Below are 17,860 nucleotides of genomic sequence, written 5' to 3'. Positions count from 1 at the left end.
AGTTCGTTTATTAATATCTGCCTAACAACATTTTGTTGAAAAAATTGTGTGAATCGCTTTATTTTTGGAAAACATTTTTGACAGTTCACAGTACTGAACTGGTTTTTGTTGTAGTTGTTTGCTGATGCATCTACCTGGTAATTGTGCCATGGTTTTATAAATCTGTGTGGTGAATATTAAAAGAGAATCAGAACCAGTTACGAAACTTATGACAATCCAAGGGAATTAGGAAACTATAGTACGAAAGAGGTGAGAATCTCAAGAAAACGTCAAACAAAACGAAAACAAACTTCAGCACGTTTTTCCCAAACACATTTAAAGTTTAAAATTAATTTACATATGTATATGTTTTTAATTTTGTTTAATCGATTCTTCTGTGAAACGATTCTAAAAAGATAAACGAGTTAAAATTCGAGATTGTGATAATAGTAACTCTTCCTGCCGATTGAAGATTTAGTTGTTATACTGTATATTGCTGTATCCTTGTTATCGTATGTAGTATGTATTGTATTTATGTATGTATGTATATCCCCTTTAAATCCTTTGAAACTGGGTTAAGTTTATGTGTGTTACAAAAATAGGTTTATCAAGAGTCCTTGTTCGCGATAGTGTATTTTCGAAAACCCTCAGTTGTGCAAGTTTTTAGGTTTTTGGTTAATCAATACTTCTGAAAGGTCAGCAAAGAATGTGGGGTATACAGTTCAAGAATTACAATTCTTGAGTATATCAATTAGTGGTAATATGAAATAATAAGGTCAAGGGCCTGTAAACAGAACAGCCGTATGAAAAATAAGTACTCTTGTAATTTTGTTTATAAAAATACATTGTGATCCCAGCAGCAGTAAATTGAAATAAATAGTAAAGGAGAAGTTAATGCAGAAAGTTTGTGACCTTCTGACTCCATAACGCAAATAGAAAAGCAATTGGGAACCAATTGGACAGGAGACAATTTAGGGCACAGGAACAACATTTTTTTAATTTAAATTTTGTTCTTACTTTAACAAAGGAACTTTTCGGAACTTCAGAGGCCCATATCTCGGGAAGTATGGAATTAAATGGGGGATTTAAATTTAAGTTGTTATATTAAAATATTACAACAACTACTATGGGATTAGGCCTGATAAATTTCACGCACGGGACCAATATTTTCTTTTAAATCGCAAACCTTTAGAGAAGGGAATTTTCGGATCATCCCCCAAACGAACTTTATATTTTTGTAATCAGCAATTCAGCTGGGAATTGAATCTAAGCCATAAAATGCTTATTTTATTGCATTTTTATACCCTACACCACTATGTGGGGAGGGTATTATAAGTTGGTTTTGGCCAAAAAGTTTGTAACGCATCGAAATAATGGTCGTAGACCCATACTTATATATACCAAAATGAATGTCTCGACGAGCTGAGTCGATCTGGTTATGTGTTTCCGTCCGTCCGTCCGTCTGTCCATCTAAACCTTGTAATCACGCTACAGGTCGCAATTTTGATCGGATCGTCACGAAATTTTGGGTTTGATGGGGGTCCCGGAGGGGAAGAATCCTATTGATTTTGGTGATGGTCGGATAATATTTAGGGGTCGGAATGGGCAAAAAACGTATGTGGATAAAATGACAACGTTTTTTTCCAAAGCAAATATCTCAGCTTCTGTATGGGGTATACAAAAAGCAAAAACTGACAATGAAAGTAGAAAATATCACTTTTCTAATGATGTAAAGTAGGTTCTCGTAGGTGATCAAATAACGAAGATATCACAATGGTCGCAAATAAAACCCAACTTTTAATTTTTGCGATTTTAATTATAATGACGAATGTCACAAATTTGGTTGAGGACTTTCAAAAAGCAAAGCCTGATTATAAAAGTAGAAGATCCCATCTTTACAATGATGCAAACTAGGTCGGCGTAGGTGACCAAATAACGGAGATATCACAATAGTCGGTAATACATCCCATTTTTCCATTTTTTTTGGGAAATCACGCTACTGGTCGCAATTTTGATCGGATCGTCACGAAGTTTTGAGGGTTAATGGGGGCCTCGCAGAAAAAGAAGCCTATTGATTTTGGTGATGGTCGGATAATATTTAAGGGTCGGAATGAGCAAAAAATTTATTTGGAGAAAAAGTCAACATTTTATTCCAAAGCAAATATCTCAGCGTCTATAAGGGTATATAAAAAGCAAAACCTGGCTAGGAAAGAAGAAAATATCACCTTTAAAATGATGTAACGTAGGTTGTCGTAGGTGGTCAAAAAACGAAGATATCGCACTAGTCGCTAATAGAACCCAACTTTTCAATTTTGCGATTTTAATAATAATGACGAATATCAATCACACCTTTGGTTGGGGACCATCTAAAAGCAAAGCCTGACTAAGAAAGTAGAAAAATCCCATCTTTAGAATTATGCAAAATAGGTTGGCGTAGGTGGTCAAATAATAGAGATATCGCAGTAGTCCGTAATACATCCTTTTTTCCACTTTTTCTGCAATCACACTACAGGTCGGAATTTTTATCGGATCATCACGAAATTTTCTCATAGAGATAGGAGCATATTGATGTTGGGGATGTCGATAGTAGTCAAATATAAAATTAAATATTAATTATTTTGGTTCAGTTCGCCTTAAGTCATTTGGTATAAAAGCCAGATAGGTGAAAACTTTCGTATCTCCCTAAAAGAATAGTTTTCGGGTGAAGAGATTATGCACAGAGGTAGTGGTGTAGGGTATCACATAGTCGGCCCCGAACCGACTATAGCCTTTTCTCACTTGTTTCTAATGTTAACAATACAGAAAAAACAATGCCCGATCAATGCGCTTCTTAAAAATATGATATATGTATTTGCTCTATTCCAATTAGGATTATAAATTATAATTCGATCTGGGAATCGCTGAAATCTCATCTATTTAGTAAGCAACTGTGTACACCATCGTAGATATACTAAAAGGAGGAAGGACTAAAAACTAAAGACGTCACCTGACACGGTCAAGAAGAATTATTAAAGAAATCTACGAGAAACAGATATTTGACTCTTCTATCAAAAAAAAAATGGCCAAAGTGTGCGCAAGAATTCAGAAACTAGATTAGAGCTACAGTCTGTCGCAAAAGTTAGTATACACCGTTGAAACCAAAATGTATTAGGGATAAATATCACTATAACTTATCGAAAACAACAAACAATTCGTTTTATTTGATAGACAAGAAGGTTGTCTGCCGTAATAACAATTAAAAGTGCGCAATATTTGCATACATTAGCAAATGTACGGTTCGAATCCCAAAAAAGACCAAAATTTATGTCGCAAAAGTTAGTATACAACGGAGAATCCTCGTGGAACGGTGTAAAAAATTCTTGATATTTTGGAACAAAATGAAACTAAATCTGTACCTAAGACCATAAAGAGTATATTAATTGGTTATAATGGCAGTTATAGTACTTATAGTGACAAGTCCAACGTACACTGGATCACAAAATCCACAAAAATTGGACATCTACAAATACAACAATTGTAGCGACAAAATTCCGAGTGTTTTGTCCTGTTTATGAATTCTAAAGCCATGAAATGCTCTAAAGTTTCAATATGGAGTGATTTGATCGAGTTTCGACTTGTCCTGTTTGACAAAACGGGAATTTCTTGAAGGAAACCCATACTTTTGAGGCCATTGTCCTTTTGAAACATGTAATAATCCTTAATCCTTACACATAAGGACTTTCCTTTTGAGTTAATTTTCTTACAAATTATGTCCTATTTCACATTCCCACCAAAAATAAATAGTAGGAGAACCTCAAGGTCCGTTGTAAGTCCTACAGTTATACTGTCCTACCGGCCTTTTAGCAGTATCGGACATTCTTCTCGTGTTCCTAGTGTCTAATGTACTACTAATGTCTAATGAACTACTTCTAACTGATCCATTTAGTTGTATTTTGGTCCTAAGTGAAGCGAACACAGCTTTACAGAACGTTTTTGCACAATCCATGCGTTATAACACCAGAGAAAGCTCTGTATTAAAATTTTAAATTAGCTATCATATTCTTCTGTGGTGGTGGAGTATCACTGTAGAGCTTACACCAGAACTTGAGGTTCTCCTACTATTTATTTTTGGTGGGAATGTGAAAAGGACATAATTTGTAAGAAAATTAACTGAAAAGGAAAGTCCTTATGTGTAAGGATTAAGGATTATTACATGTTTCAAAAGGACAACGGCCCCAAAAGTCTGGGTGTCCTTCAAGAAATTCCCGTTTCTTCAAAAAGGACAAGTCGAAACTCGATCAAGATCACCCCATATTGAAACTTTAGAGCTTTCTGACCATTTCATGGCTTTAGAAATCATAAACAGGACATAACACTAGGAATTTTCTCGCTACAGTTGTTGCATTTGTAGATGACCCATTTTTGTGGATTTTACGATCCAGTGTACATTGGACTTGTCACTATAAGCATTATAACTGCCATTAAAACCAATTAATATACTCTTTATGATCTTAGGTACAGATTTAGTTTCATTTTGTTCAAAAATATCAAGAATTTTTTACACAGTTCCACGAGGATTCTCCGTTGTATACTAACTTTTGCGACATACATTTTGGTCTTTTTTGGATTCGAACCGTACATTTGCTAATGTATGCAAATATTGTGCACTTTTAATTGTTATTACCGAAGACGACCTTCGTGTCTTTCAAATAAAACTAATTGTTTGTTGTTTTCGATAAGTTATTGTGCTTTTTATCCCTAATACATTTTGGTTTCAACGGTGTATACTAACTTTTGCGACAGACTGTATATAAGCCAGCTTGCTGTGAGTAGTGGAGTGCCCCAAGGTTCTGTTTTGGGACCTCACCTATTTGTTATTTACATGAATAATCTTTTTGCCAAGTTGGAGAGTTGGTGTGTCCCGTTCGCTTTTGCTGATGATCTTCAATTAGTGTTTAAAGGAGATTCGAGGTTTTCCTCTGTGTTGCAATCTCAGGTATATCTAGTTATGTATTTGTTGCAAAAGAAGATACATGACAGCAAGCTTAAGGTTAATCCGTTAGAAAGTAAAGCTCTTTTGTTTTCTAGTATAAGGGCCTGTTTATGTATGTCGATAAGAAAACGAATGCGGAAGAAAAACTACCAAATTTGAGTGTGTATTTCAAATTTGTTTTTTGTTTTGAAGCAAAAGCAAAGGAAATAATATTTCAAAAACTAAAGTTTGGGTGTCTTTCATGCGCACACATTTTCGTTTCGAAATACATAAACTGGGGGTAAATGTTCATGTAATGTATGCTGGTGCGCTTATTGAATATGTTGGGCAGCTTGAATGCCTCGGTGTTATACTATACTGTAGCTATCCTTTACGCAGCATACAACTCGTGTGGTTTCGAGAGTAAATTGGGCCCTAAGATCTCTTTGCAGCACTGATTTGTCTTTGCCATCTTTTGTCAAAGAGCGTATAGTTAAGGCTCTTGTTCTTCCATCTATACTGTATTGTTTTGAAATTGTGAAAATAAATTCGTAAACAACTCCAGCGTCTCTGCGAAACACGAATTTAAGTACAAAATCACATTAAATTATAATAAAAAGTAAACAAAATCAATGCAAAAATGCTTTATTAATAATATTACATAAAATATGTCAACATTTTATTAATATTAAAGCAGATATTTGAGTGTGAATAATTATTCCGCCTCAAGTATCCCACGTGCCATATAGAAACATGTACCATACGAAAGATAATAAAAATACCTATCCGACAGTACCCGATATACAGATATGGCCAAAATAATAAGTACAAACATAAGTATGCATATTTTTCGTTCAATTCAGAAAATGTATTCACTGTAAGACAATGTTCAGTTTAATTTTAAGTTTTGCAATATAAATGACACTTAAAAAATAAATTTTGCGTAGATCTTCAAGATAAACAAACTTCTAAATGCGATATTAAGAAAAATGTCATAAAAATTGATGGACAAAATAATAACTAAATTTTGGAAATCATTAATTAATATTAGTATATTCAATTGTTTTAGGATAGATTGTAATTAGGGATGTTTATATTATTAATATTTGTTGCTTCCACCTTTATTTTGACCTACATTTTGTATTCTTTTTGGCATATTGCTTAGAAGTTTGCTGTAATTTTCAAAAGTTATTTAATACCAAACTTTTTGAATAAAATTCCAAATTTGATGTTTATTTTGGAACGATTGTGTACCAATGCGCTATTTTCAGTGTCCGCAAAGGTTTACTATTGCATTCATGTCCGATTACTGCATAGGCGAGTCAAGTTACTTCATTATATTGTCCTGGAACCCATCCTCTCCCTTGAGATTGAAATTCCTCTCCCTTGAGATTGAAATTCATCTTGCCGTAATTGTTACCGAATAAATTTATTTTATTCATATTTATTTCAATGCTCTAGAGAAAATTTCGCCAATTTTGTCCATGTAAGTTTTTCCCGACCAACCCATATCATTGTTAGCTAAGGAAGACCTCGTCAACAAAATTTTTTTTCCGAAACATTTGAACGCCTTTTGTTAATTATTCTGGTAATTTGGTAGCCCCTAGTATTCTCCGAGCTATTCGGGTGAATATAACATTACCTATGCCAACAGTAATTACCCAAGATGAGTTTAATAGGTCTCTAAAGCGAGAGCAACAATGGGTCTATCAACTGTTTATTGTTGCCTTTTTAGTCCTACACCGTGTTTCTTCAGTTTCATTTTGGTTTCAATGTGTTTTAGAAAAAACCCACCGGCTTTTCCAGGGATTTGGCTAGTATCGAAAATTTTTTCCCTCATTTCTTAATTTTGACGCCAATCTTCCCTCTCCAGTGTAATAGTGCTCATTTCATCCCATCCACTAATTAATTTTTATTTTATTTTTGTCTAATATTATTAGCACAGCTAAATTACTAACCAACCTTTAATAAAATTTACTCGGTTATTGGTAAATAATAAAAAAACCAAAATTTACTTATTTTTTTGGCCAACAAAATTTTGAACTTTTAGAAAAAAGTGGCACAAAAACAAAATATTACCAATTTTTTGCGTTTTTATGCTTGTTGCATCATTGATTACGAATAGAAGTTTCGAAATGTAAAGCAGTTCACATCTTTTTTGAGAAAAAAACTGATTGTGGAGCACACAATCAAACATAAACTATGATGTACTTATTATTTTGGCCATATGTGTATATCCCAAAACGTTTTGGTTCCCGAGGAATATTTCTCCGGAACGGTTCCGCCTGCCATATACCATACGATAGGTAATCAAAATACCTATCCGACAGTGCTCATTATATTTCCAAAAACTTTTTGGAACCCGAGACATCGGCCATTTTACATATATGCCGAAGGGCCCTATATAGTAAATGGTCCGTTTCTCAGGAACGGCTCCACGTGCCATGTAGCCATATATACCATACAATAGGTAATCAAAATACCTATCCAATAGTACCAATACGTTTTGGAACCCGAGATATCGGCCATTTTATATATGCCGACGGAGGGCCCTTATAATAAATGATCCGTCACTCGGGAAAGGCTCCGCGTGCCATATAGCTACATATACCTTTCTAAAGGTAATAAAAATACCTTTCCGACAATACGATATTTGTATGCCAATACGTTTTGGAAGCCCAGATTTCGGCCGAATGTTTGAATGCGTGGATTTTTAAAAAGATTTTCGAGGAAATATTCGTGGATTTTTTAAAAACATTTTCGATGAAATTTTCGTGAATTTTTTAAAAAGATTTTCGAGGGAATTTTCCCCCTTTTTTAATATTTTCGAGGAAATATTCATGGATTTTTTAAAAGATTCGAGGAATTTTTAAAAGATATTTCCTCGAAAATCTTTTTAAAAAGTCAACAAATATTTCCTCGAAAATCTTTTTAAAAATCCACGACAATTTCCTCGAAAATATTTTTAAAAAATCAAAAAATCTTTTAAAAAAATCCACAAAATATGTCCTCGAAAATCTTTTTAAAAAAATTAGGAACATTTCCTCGAAAATCTTTTTAAAAAATTCACGTATATTTCCTCGAAAATCTTTTTAAAAAATCCAAAAATCGTTTAAAAAAATCCACAAAATATGTCCTCGAAAATCTTTTTCAAAAAATTAGTAACATTTCCTCGAAAAACTTTTTAAAAAATAAACTAAAATTTCATCGAAAATCTTTTTAAAAAAATTAGGAACATTTCCTCGAAAATCTTTTAAAAAAATTTTCGAAATTTTAATCGAAAATCTTTTTAAAAAATCCACGAAAATTTCATCGAAAATCTTTTTAAAAAATCCACGAATATTTCCTCGAATATATTTTTAAAAGATCCACGAATATGTTCTTGAAAATATTCTTAAAAATGGGAATCTGTACCTACAAAAATTGCTAACATTAAAATGTTCATAGTTTCGATATTTTACGAAATGTTTCGGTAAGTTAGCTACCAAAGTAAGGTGGTAGGCTAGATCTACCGATAACAACAGCGCTGGAAACATTTATTTAAAGTTTTCATTTATAATTTTCAATTTTAATTGTATTTATTTTTTCAGTAACAAAAAATGCCTTTTTACAGAATTCCATTGTAGATGCCTGCAAACATGTTGATTCTTCTTCGAAAAACGCGCGCTTTTTACAAAGTGATAGAAATGCAACGATGCATGTACAATGTGACCATGTGTAAATTGGCGCAATTGCAGGTCGACGCACACTTTCCCTCTTTTCAAAGATTTTTGTTCTTCAACCATTCGACATAAATAAAATAGCCGAAATCTGGGCTTCCAAAACGTTTTGGCATACACATATCGTATTGTCGGAAAGGTATTTTTATTACCTTTAGAATTGTATATGTATGTAGCTATATGGCACGCGGAGCCCTTCCCGAGTGCCGGCTCATTTATTATATGGGCCCTCCGTCGGAATATATAAAATGGCCGATATCTCGGGTTCCAAAACGTATTGGTACTATCGGATAGGTATTTTGATTACCTATTGTATGGTATATATGGCTACATGGCACGTGGAGCCGTTCCTGAGAAACGGACCATTTACAATATGGGGCCCTTCGGCATATATGTAAAATGGCCGATGTCTCGGACGTTTTGATATATATATATCGGGTACTGTCGGATAGGTATTTTTATTACCTATCGTATGGTATATGTTGCTATATGACACGTGGAACCGTTCCGGAGAAATAGACCATTTACCAAACGGGCCCTTCGGTATATATAAAATAGCCGATATCTCGGGTCCCAAAACGTTTAGAAACTATATGGGCCCTTCGGTAGATATAGATATATATAAGTGGCACGTTTTGGGATATATATCGGGTACTGTCGTATAGGTATTTTTATTACCTATCGTATGGTACATGTTGCGTGGGATACTTGAGGCGGAATAATTATTCACACTCAAATATCTGCTTAAATATTAATAAAATGTTGACATATTTTATGTAATATTATTAATAAAGCATTTTTGCATTGATTTTGTTTACTTTTTATTATAATTTAATGTGATTTTATACTAAAATTCGTGTTTTTTATCGTAAAAAGATTTTCAGTGTTGGTAAGCGTCTAAATCAAAATGGGCAGAGACGCTGGAGTTGTTTACCAATTTTTTTCAGGGCGAAACCTATAGCTCTGCGTGTGCGTTCAAAAATACAAAAACAAAATACATACATGTATTTTGTTAATTTTAATTTTAAGAAAATACAAAATTACAGGTGTTAACGTTAAAATAGAAGACAATTATGTGTCTTGTAGTGAAATAAAAACGTTTAATAGCATTTCCTTTTTAATTTTGTGCGTTATGACTACCTGCCAGCCATAATGCCCATTGGGCGTGATGCTGGGTTTTTCAATAAAACTTTTTCTAAAAAAAGTATAATTTTGAGTATAAACCCAGCAAAATGTTCGACGAGGAAGTGAAGTCATCAATGGAAATTTAGGTGAATCACCGATGACATTTACAAGGGGGTAGCACACGCTTTCACGAATTCATTGTCATGGCGTCATGGCATTTTGCACGAGTTCATTGTCATGACATTTTGCGAGGCATTTTGCATATAGGCATATAGCGAAGAAAGTTCAGTGCAATACGACATACGTAAATTGTTGCAAATTGCATGATGACATCAGAGACGGGCGGTGGACGCGTTGTTGATATTTTACGCTGCATGGATCTAAAAGCCATATATCAACGTACCGATAATGAATCCGATGATCCCGAATATGATATGGGCAATCAACAAATACCCGGTGCCATTTCGACATCTAAACATATAAATAGGCGAACATTGAAGTCACCCCGACACCAAAGCTGCATTGGTTTTGCCTTGCTCGTGGCTAGCAGTGTTGATGGTTATTTGTATCAGGGAAAGTGGTATAATGAAAATGAGAAACCCATAGCGACATATTCTTTTACAGCGCCTGTTCTGCAAGTACACATTAACGATTATGTCATTTATGCGATTAACAATTTATGAATTTATGTCAAAAACGCGGCCATAATTGTTTATGGTCAAAAACGGCCATAATTAATTATGGTCAAAAACGTCCATAATTAATGGCCATAAGTAATTATGGTCAAAAACGGCCATAAATATAATACTTAATAATTAGTTATGGAAGAATAATTAAATTTATTAAATAATGGAAAAATATCTATATTTCTTTTAACATAACAATCTTTCGGTAGGTAGGTACATAGGAAGGATATTTTAATAATAATAACAAACATAACACATAATTCGAATAAGATTAAAGAGGAAGATTATAAAAAATGTTGCCTGAAAAGTAAAGGGAATAAAGATAAACAGTTTTAATAAATATTAATAGTAGAAATAATGATTATTTCAATACTTACCGATACTTAGTCGCCAATTAAGGATTCTGTCACTGTGGAAAGGGATCTCCTATAGGTAATTTGCCTGTTTTTGAGGCAAAAATTAATAACGACGAAAATAAAGGATTTCCTAAAGAACAACGGTTATAATCAACTACGTATATAACGAACAAAGCTACTCCTTCCAATGCAATTTTCATTAGTTTTCTTATACACAACAAACTGTTGAAAACGATCTCGGTAGTAAGTTACAAAAATTTTGACCCCGCGGGTACATTTTCAAAGGAATTGCTATTACAATTATGGATATATTTAAATATACGTTAATAATGCATTGCATGCATCGTTATAGGAGGACTCTAACAGATTTTCAATAGAAAGTTTGTCATCTGATAAAAACACGAAATTTATCTTATGCAAATGAATAAAAGTAGTAAAGTTTGTATTTATTATAGTTAGTTTCCAATATATTTTAATAATCATTGCCAAAAAATCTTTTAAAATTGATTTGTTTCTATTTTTATATGCTGTCGTTTACAAAATCGGTCACGGGTGCCAACGTGGTGCAATGGTATGCACACGCGCCTTGCACGCTGAAGGTCGTGGGTTCGATTCCCCGGCCAGGCAAACATCAAAATTTTCAACGTTGGCAAAATACCCCTCAGTAATGTTGGCGACATTTTCTGAGTATTTCAGCCATGTAAAAATTCTCTACATGTGGTGTCTTAGGACACGCCGTTCGGACTCGGCTATAAACTGTAGGTCCCATATCATTGAGCTACTATGAATCGGGGTGCACTCATTGATATGAGATAAGTCTCCCTTGTCCCGTATGGGATGTTTGTGAAACAATTAAAAAAAAATATATTTAAAACGAGAAATCCGTTCTGGCAATTACTAATGTATTTCTTTCGATTTTTTAAGGATATTACATGCTATAAAAGTCAAAAATTGTCGTTGTATATAATTTTTCATCACATAAAAATTTAACTTACGACTACGCCTACGACAACGTCTACGTCAATTGAACGTCTATGACTACGCCAACCGTAATAAGGGTGAATATTTTTATATTTGTTATTTATTTTCCCAAACCAAAATTCCACAATTTTAATAGTTCTTATTGAGAAGTAGCCTAACAAAATCAGATAAATATCAACAAACGGACAAAATCGGGTTTTGAAATGCAGTAATACCAATGCAAAAGACTTTCAGTAATGTGTTCTAGGTGGAAAAATCACGGCCAAACACGGCCAATTTAGTATAAGTCTATATGAAGTGAGTTAAGGAAAAATATAATATTTGTTTCCGACTTTTTGTGTTTTTTTTTGTGTTTTTTGGTCGCTACACAAAATGATTAAGTTGTATTATATATTAAATAAATTTCACTCGCAATGGCCAATCTATTCCATTCTACATATGTATATTTATATTTGATTTATTTTTCCACGGTTTTAAACGCATTGAAATAGGCCTTCTTATTTATATTTTTTTACTTTTTCTTCGAAATTCTCAATTTGACTGCAATTTAAACCACTATTTTGAAAAATGTCATTCATATTAATTTTTTTTGGGAAGGTCTTTTTTCAATGCCCACTAAAAAATTATTATTATTAAAAGTTGCAAAATCGACTTTTTGCCTCAACAACTGGGCAAATTACCTATAGTGCATTGCTTTGAATATGGATTTTCACCAATCAGGAATAAAATTTTCAGTCCAATTGTGGAGTTTGTTAGACTAATAAAAATTCAATCCTCAGATGATTTCTATCACCAGTAGTGCGATTCTCTAACACATTTTTAGTGTTTATGCGAAATTTTATATTTGGGAAGCCTTAAGTGCCAAACAATGAAGAATTATCCACTAAATCCTCCTGATATCATAAATTTTTTTAAAAAATAAATTATGTCTGAAATTATGTCAGTAGCATAATTCGGAGAAATTCTACAGACCAGTTCTAAGTATAGAACCCTGGCTTTTCCTCAATTCATATAACTTTTTGGATATTTTATACAAAAACGCGGAAAGGGAATGAAGTGTCAACGTTTCTTCACATAATCAAATTGTGGATATGATTAAACGTTTGTTTCAATGCAAAACTGACGAATTTCTTCCATATAAATGTCTAAAAATAATTTTAAAAATCGTAGAATTCGATTGTTTTTACAGTGTTTTATTAAAATTGTTTGGATATTTTTCAAACAGTACACACACATAAGGCCTGTTCCTTTACATGCAAGAATCTTCAAGTTTTACCACTTTTTACTCGAAAAGCGTCCCTTGGTTTGGTTAGGTTTTAGGACGCGCAGCTACCGTTGTTGGCAGCTACTTTACTCGGAGACCTTGAGGTCCATTGTGATCATACTTAGCGTCGCTTTATTTGACGTACAATTGCTATAAGAGCAGTTCACAACTTTTACTACAGACCAATGCTCAAATTGTGTATATTGTTGTGAAGTGTTAGGAACACTCGAAAGAAATAAATAAATTGACACAATGCGTTACCCAACCTTTCTAATTAAACCATGCTACAGACTACGGAATTCGACGAGTACATATCGCATACATATTTATTATTTAAATTTCTCAATATAAATTTAAATTTCTTAATTTGGAGTAGTAAGAAAAAATGTTTTTTTTTTAATCGAGCGATTTTTAAACTATTAGCATACATTTACAAAAATATTTTATTTTCTTTAATTGTGAAAATATTTTTTTAAGAAAATTGCGTATGGATTTTACAGCCTGTCTTCTACCTAAACTACGTACTAGCATTAGCATTCTAAAAGTATATTATTGCAACATTTTTCGAATGTGTAACATATTTAAATTTTTGCATAATTTTACTTTCAGTATCTTCTATTTTGGACGTTCCTTTAATCAGAAATATGTATCTTATTAGAAGTAATTAAATAATTTATGCAACAATGTCTTCAAATTACCACTTTGGAAACTCTAAAAACAACGCCGACGACGAATATGAATATTTTGTTGGTGGAATAAAATTATGCAACGTAAAAACAACTCTACAAAAAATGCAGGAGGATATGAGCATGGTATATGAAGATTTTAATAGCGGGATTGGAAATTTACCAAATTCACTATTGAAAGCATATCAATATAATCGTGAATTCAACCAACGCGATATATTGCATGAACAAAACTCCTACTACAATCTGCCACACCAGGAACCACCGTTTCCAAACAGTCGTCAGCCTTTTAATTATACCATTGTCGATAAGCTTAATAACAGTCCGCATGTCTCTTGTAAGAATGGCGCACCACCAAAAAGTGTTCAGTTACATCATGGCAATAATGCAAACAACAATTGTCAGCGATCTCTGAATCAACGATTCAACGAAGAATCAGAATCACATGCGCTGCGACATCGTTGCCGACAGTAATAATACATTCTGTTTTAATATCTTGAGTTTTTATCATGCTTTTTTTTGAAGACTTTTAAATCACTTAATACCTATTCCAAACCAACACACTTTTTTGTTTGATTTGTACAAATAACACATTCCTCTTTACATATATTATATATTATTTTTGATACATCCTCTAAGAAGATGAAACTTTTAGCATAAGAGAAATTGAATTGCAAAATTCTACAAATAAATCAAAACAATGTATTATTTGGTTAAAGAAAATCATATTTATTACGACATGCATTTTATAGGCATTCTACATTTCTCGCTATGAATAAAAAGTTTCATCGAATAAAAATGTGTGATTATTCTTATAATACAAATATTTTGGTATATTGCAGCTACGATTTTTATTGTTGCGATTCTCGTAGTGAGGGTGTTTATCAACAATATCATACCTGTCTTTACAATCAAAATACAAATACACCACAGAAGACATCTAGACGTCGAAACCTACCATCTACTCGTAACATGCCATCGTCCAAAAATATCTTACAGTCCAATGAGGATTTGACAATTGACAATTACGAATTGCTGCCAGATCAAAATAACTTTAATGAGAATTTAGATGAAAAGCACAGGACAGGTCAATATGAAAAGCATGTACTTAAAGAAAAAGCTGCCAACAATAATGACGACCCCGCATATAGTAGTTGGCCCTATGATTCATTTAACCTCACTGCCATTGAAAATGTGCATGATTTTACGGATTCAAAAGATATCGATAATCATGAGTACAAAAAATCAAAATATTATATAGAAGAAAAATATATTAGTTCACAAAAATCTAGTGCTAGAAAAAATCAAGAATTTCATCAATGCCAAAGAACCAAAGATTATTTAAATAATTACGAGAGACCCGACGATGAGCCGCTCAGTAAAGAACCACGTGATGAAAACGGGAAGCATTCACCTGGCTTACTAGATAGTCCTGATAAATGTACAGGTAAATTGTATATAATATGACTACTGAGAGTAGTATTTATGCGTAACTTTTCTTTTACAGCTTCTCATAAGAAAACATCACCTCAATCGAAAAACCGACGTGTTTTAATTTATAGCAATCAAAGTCCTCGATTATCCCACTTAGTTTCGAATAAAAGAAATCAGCGATTGAAAACAAAGGCACTGGTAGAATGCAAACTGGATGCAGTGCCTAAGATAATAAAGGCTTGCCATTCTGCAGATACAAAATCAGCTTATTCTTATAGAAGCGCGAATTTTTCAAAGCAAACTAAGCCAACATTTGATTGCAAAGAATTTTCATCGGAAGAAAGTGACAGTGAAAATGATTTGGATAACAGTACGTACATTGTAAATGTGTGACAGTATATATACAAACTAACAAGTGTTACATACGAGTCAAGGCATATTGAACAGGTAGTGGTGTCACACCAGCTGTTCGAATATGAACTGTCAAATGCCTTTGTAACGAAGTTATTTTTGTTGTAATTTCCCCAACAACTAAAAAATTGTTGACATAACTTATTCAAAACTTGTTGACACCACTACCTATTCAATTAGCCTTGATACGAGTATACCCTGCAAAACATTTTCTCTCGCCTAAGAATAATTCGCGATTCTTCTGGGCGATAAATTTGTCGCAGCCGATATCGCCTAAAAATCTTCCGCGTATCACCAACCTAAAGTAAGTGTTTATGCAATGCGAATCGCGACCAAGATTCGCTGACGAATCATATGGAAGATCTTAAGAAGAAACAAATATAAAAAAAAAATTAAAGGAAATTTGTTTCTCATTCTTCTTTGTTTTTTGTTTCTTTCATTTGTTGTCTTTTATTTTAACCCTTTTTGTTTTCTTTTCTGATTTGTTATAATTTTTAATTACACCTTATGTTGTAATGGTTGTACACTGGTTCCGTTCACTTTCTTCCTTTCACATGTTGTGTTTGTCAATACCCATAATATTATACGAGCCATTTATATCAAAGTTATGTAGAATGTGTATATGAGAATTATGTATATGGAACCAAATCAAAAATTTTAGTAACAATCGCGTGATCGGGGTTCGGAAGAATAATATATTATTCGCCTGTACTAACAACAAGCGAAACATAATACAAATTCGCGGAAAGATCGCCGAGATGCATAGCAGAAGATTCGTTGTAGCGATTGATAATAAACAATAATTGTAGAGAATCGTCTACGAATGGCAAATTACTCGCGTGGGTGAATTTTATATAAAAATTCGCTAAAAGAACGCCGGAAAGAAGCGCAGAAGAATAATCTTATCAAAAAATCTTCCAAATGTTTGCAGGGTAGTTGAGGTGAAAAAACACTTGTACCCATACAAAAAATGGAAATGTTTAAATAAGCATTTTTACTACTAAATATCGGCTTATTGTTTATTTTTTTAATTGTTGACATCCCTGATGTTTATTCCTTAATTGACATGTTTTTACTTAGTCCCAATTTACATTAGGCGAGTTTACTTGCGGCAATTGTCATTTTGTAGGTGAGAGAGGGTGCTGAGAGGCAAAGGGTTACCATATGCCTCACCTCTCTCTCCTACAAAATGACAATTGCCGCAAGTAAACTCGCCCAATGTAAATTGGGACTTATTATATATTTCCTCAGTTCCGGAATTACTATTTTCGAATTTTATGGTACAAAGTTTCCAATTTCTTGTGCCTTATTTTTACCAGGTGACAAATTAATAAGATTTGAAAAAAATTTATCATTATATGTTTATGTGTATATTAAAATTTGTACATATAAAATTTGTTTATACAACTTATTTTACAAGTGTTTTAGCGACCAAACTCTTGTTAACAATCTACATTGTGTTTTTAAATCTATATATATAAAAATGGTGTAAAAAATGTATAGTAATTCATAAAATGAGAACGGCTAGGCCGATTTCTGTAAAATTTTTTGTCAGTTATTCGTATTTTCGAGGAGAAGGTCTTTACGGAAGAAAATTTTGGAAAATCTCTCTGGAAAAGTCGGAAAATTGGAAAAATCGAAAATTGAGTTTTTGTATGAAATTTTATTCCTTAATAGCGAGACGAAGTTCGCCGGGTCCGCTAGTAATTACATAAAATTTGACCGAGTACATCTTTATTATATTTTATTCTTAGCAATTATTTTGTGAGCAAATACATGATTGTTTGATAATTTATTATACGAATATTTTTATCAAATTTATTCATTGCAAATGTGATGAAAAATATCGAATTTTTCACGACAGCATTTAAACTCATGCAATTCCCTCTTGAACTCATGCAAATGAGATGAACAGATTATATCTTTTAGGACTTAATTTTAACTCGAGCAAAATATCCACCAAAAATTAACCATTACTAACATGGAACAATGTCCATTTAATTTTGTTAGGCAACAATTAGCAACGTAGCATATTGGAACCTATATTCTAAAATTTACAAATGCTCGAAAACCTCCTCTCGAAAAGAAAGGTGGTAATAATCAAAATTACGCAGGATCAGAGCCAACTGATACCAGAATCTCGCGACACTCACAACCAACGACCGCTCACTTACCTACAACAATTGAAGTTTCGTAGTCCTATAATGACGCCGTAGGCCAACATATAACGCACAACAGAATTCATAAATTTGTGAAGGTTTATGGAGA

The 17,860-nt window shown here is 33.0% G+C and overlaps 1 protein-coding gene across 17 annotated transcripts in view; it reads left to right on the top strand.

Moving 5' to 3' along the window:
- Positions 1-150: 150 nt before the first annotated feature.
- TTLL4A (Tubulin tyrosine ligase-like 4A) overlaps positions 151-17,860 on the top strand; it is an 89,761-nt gene continuing 72,051 nt past the window's right edge. For 2 of the 17 annotated variants that reach the window (XR_012410417.1, XM_073968794.1), the window contains exons 1-4: positions 254-491; positions 13,671-14,217; positions 14,590-15,194; positions 15,255-15,551. Coding sequence is in view for 12 of the 17 variants with exons in the window: in XM_073968794.1 (XP_073824895.1) it covers positions 13,745-14,217; positions 14,590-15,194; positions 15,255-15,551 (1,375 nt within the window). In the remaining 5 variants the exon portion in view is untranslated. Of the gene's footprint in view, positions 499-564; positions 675-13,670; positions 14,218-14,589; positions 15,195-15,254; positions 15,552-17,860 lie in introns of those variants that run through there. The other 15 variants (XR_012410418.1, XM_073968791.1, XM_073968798.1 and 12 more) reach the window with 13 other exon arrangements.

This window comes from Musca autumnalis, unplaced genomic scaffold (genome assembly GCF_047663935.1).
Source record: "Musca autumnalis isolate F117 unplaced genomic scaffold, ASM4766393v1 scaffold_2, whole genome shotgun sequence".
Lineage (NCBI taxonomy): Eukaryota > Metazoa > Arthropoda > Insecta > Diptera > Muscidae > Musca > Musca autumnalis.
Note: the sequence above shows the minus strand (reverse complement) of the source record. Positions and strands in the feature narration are given on the sequence as shown.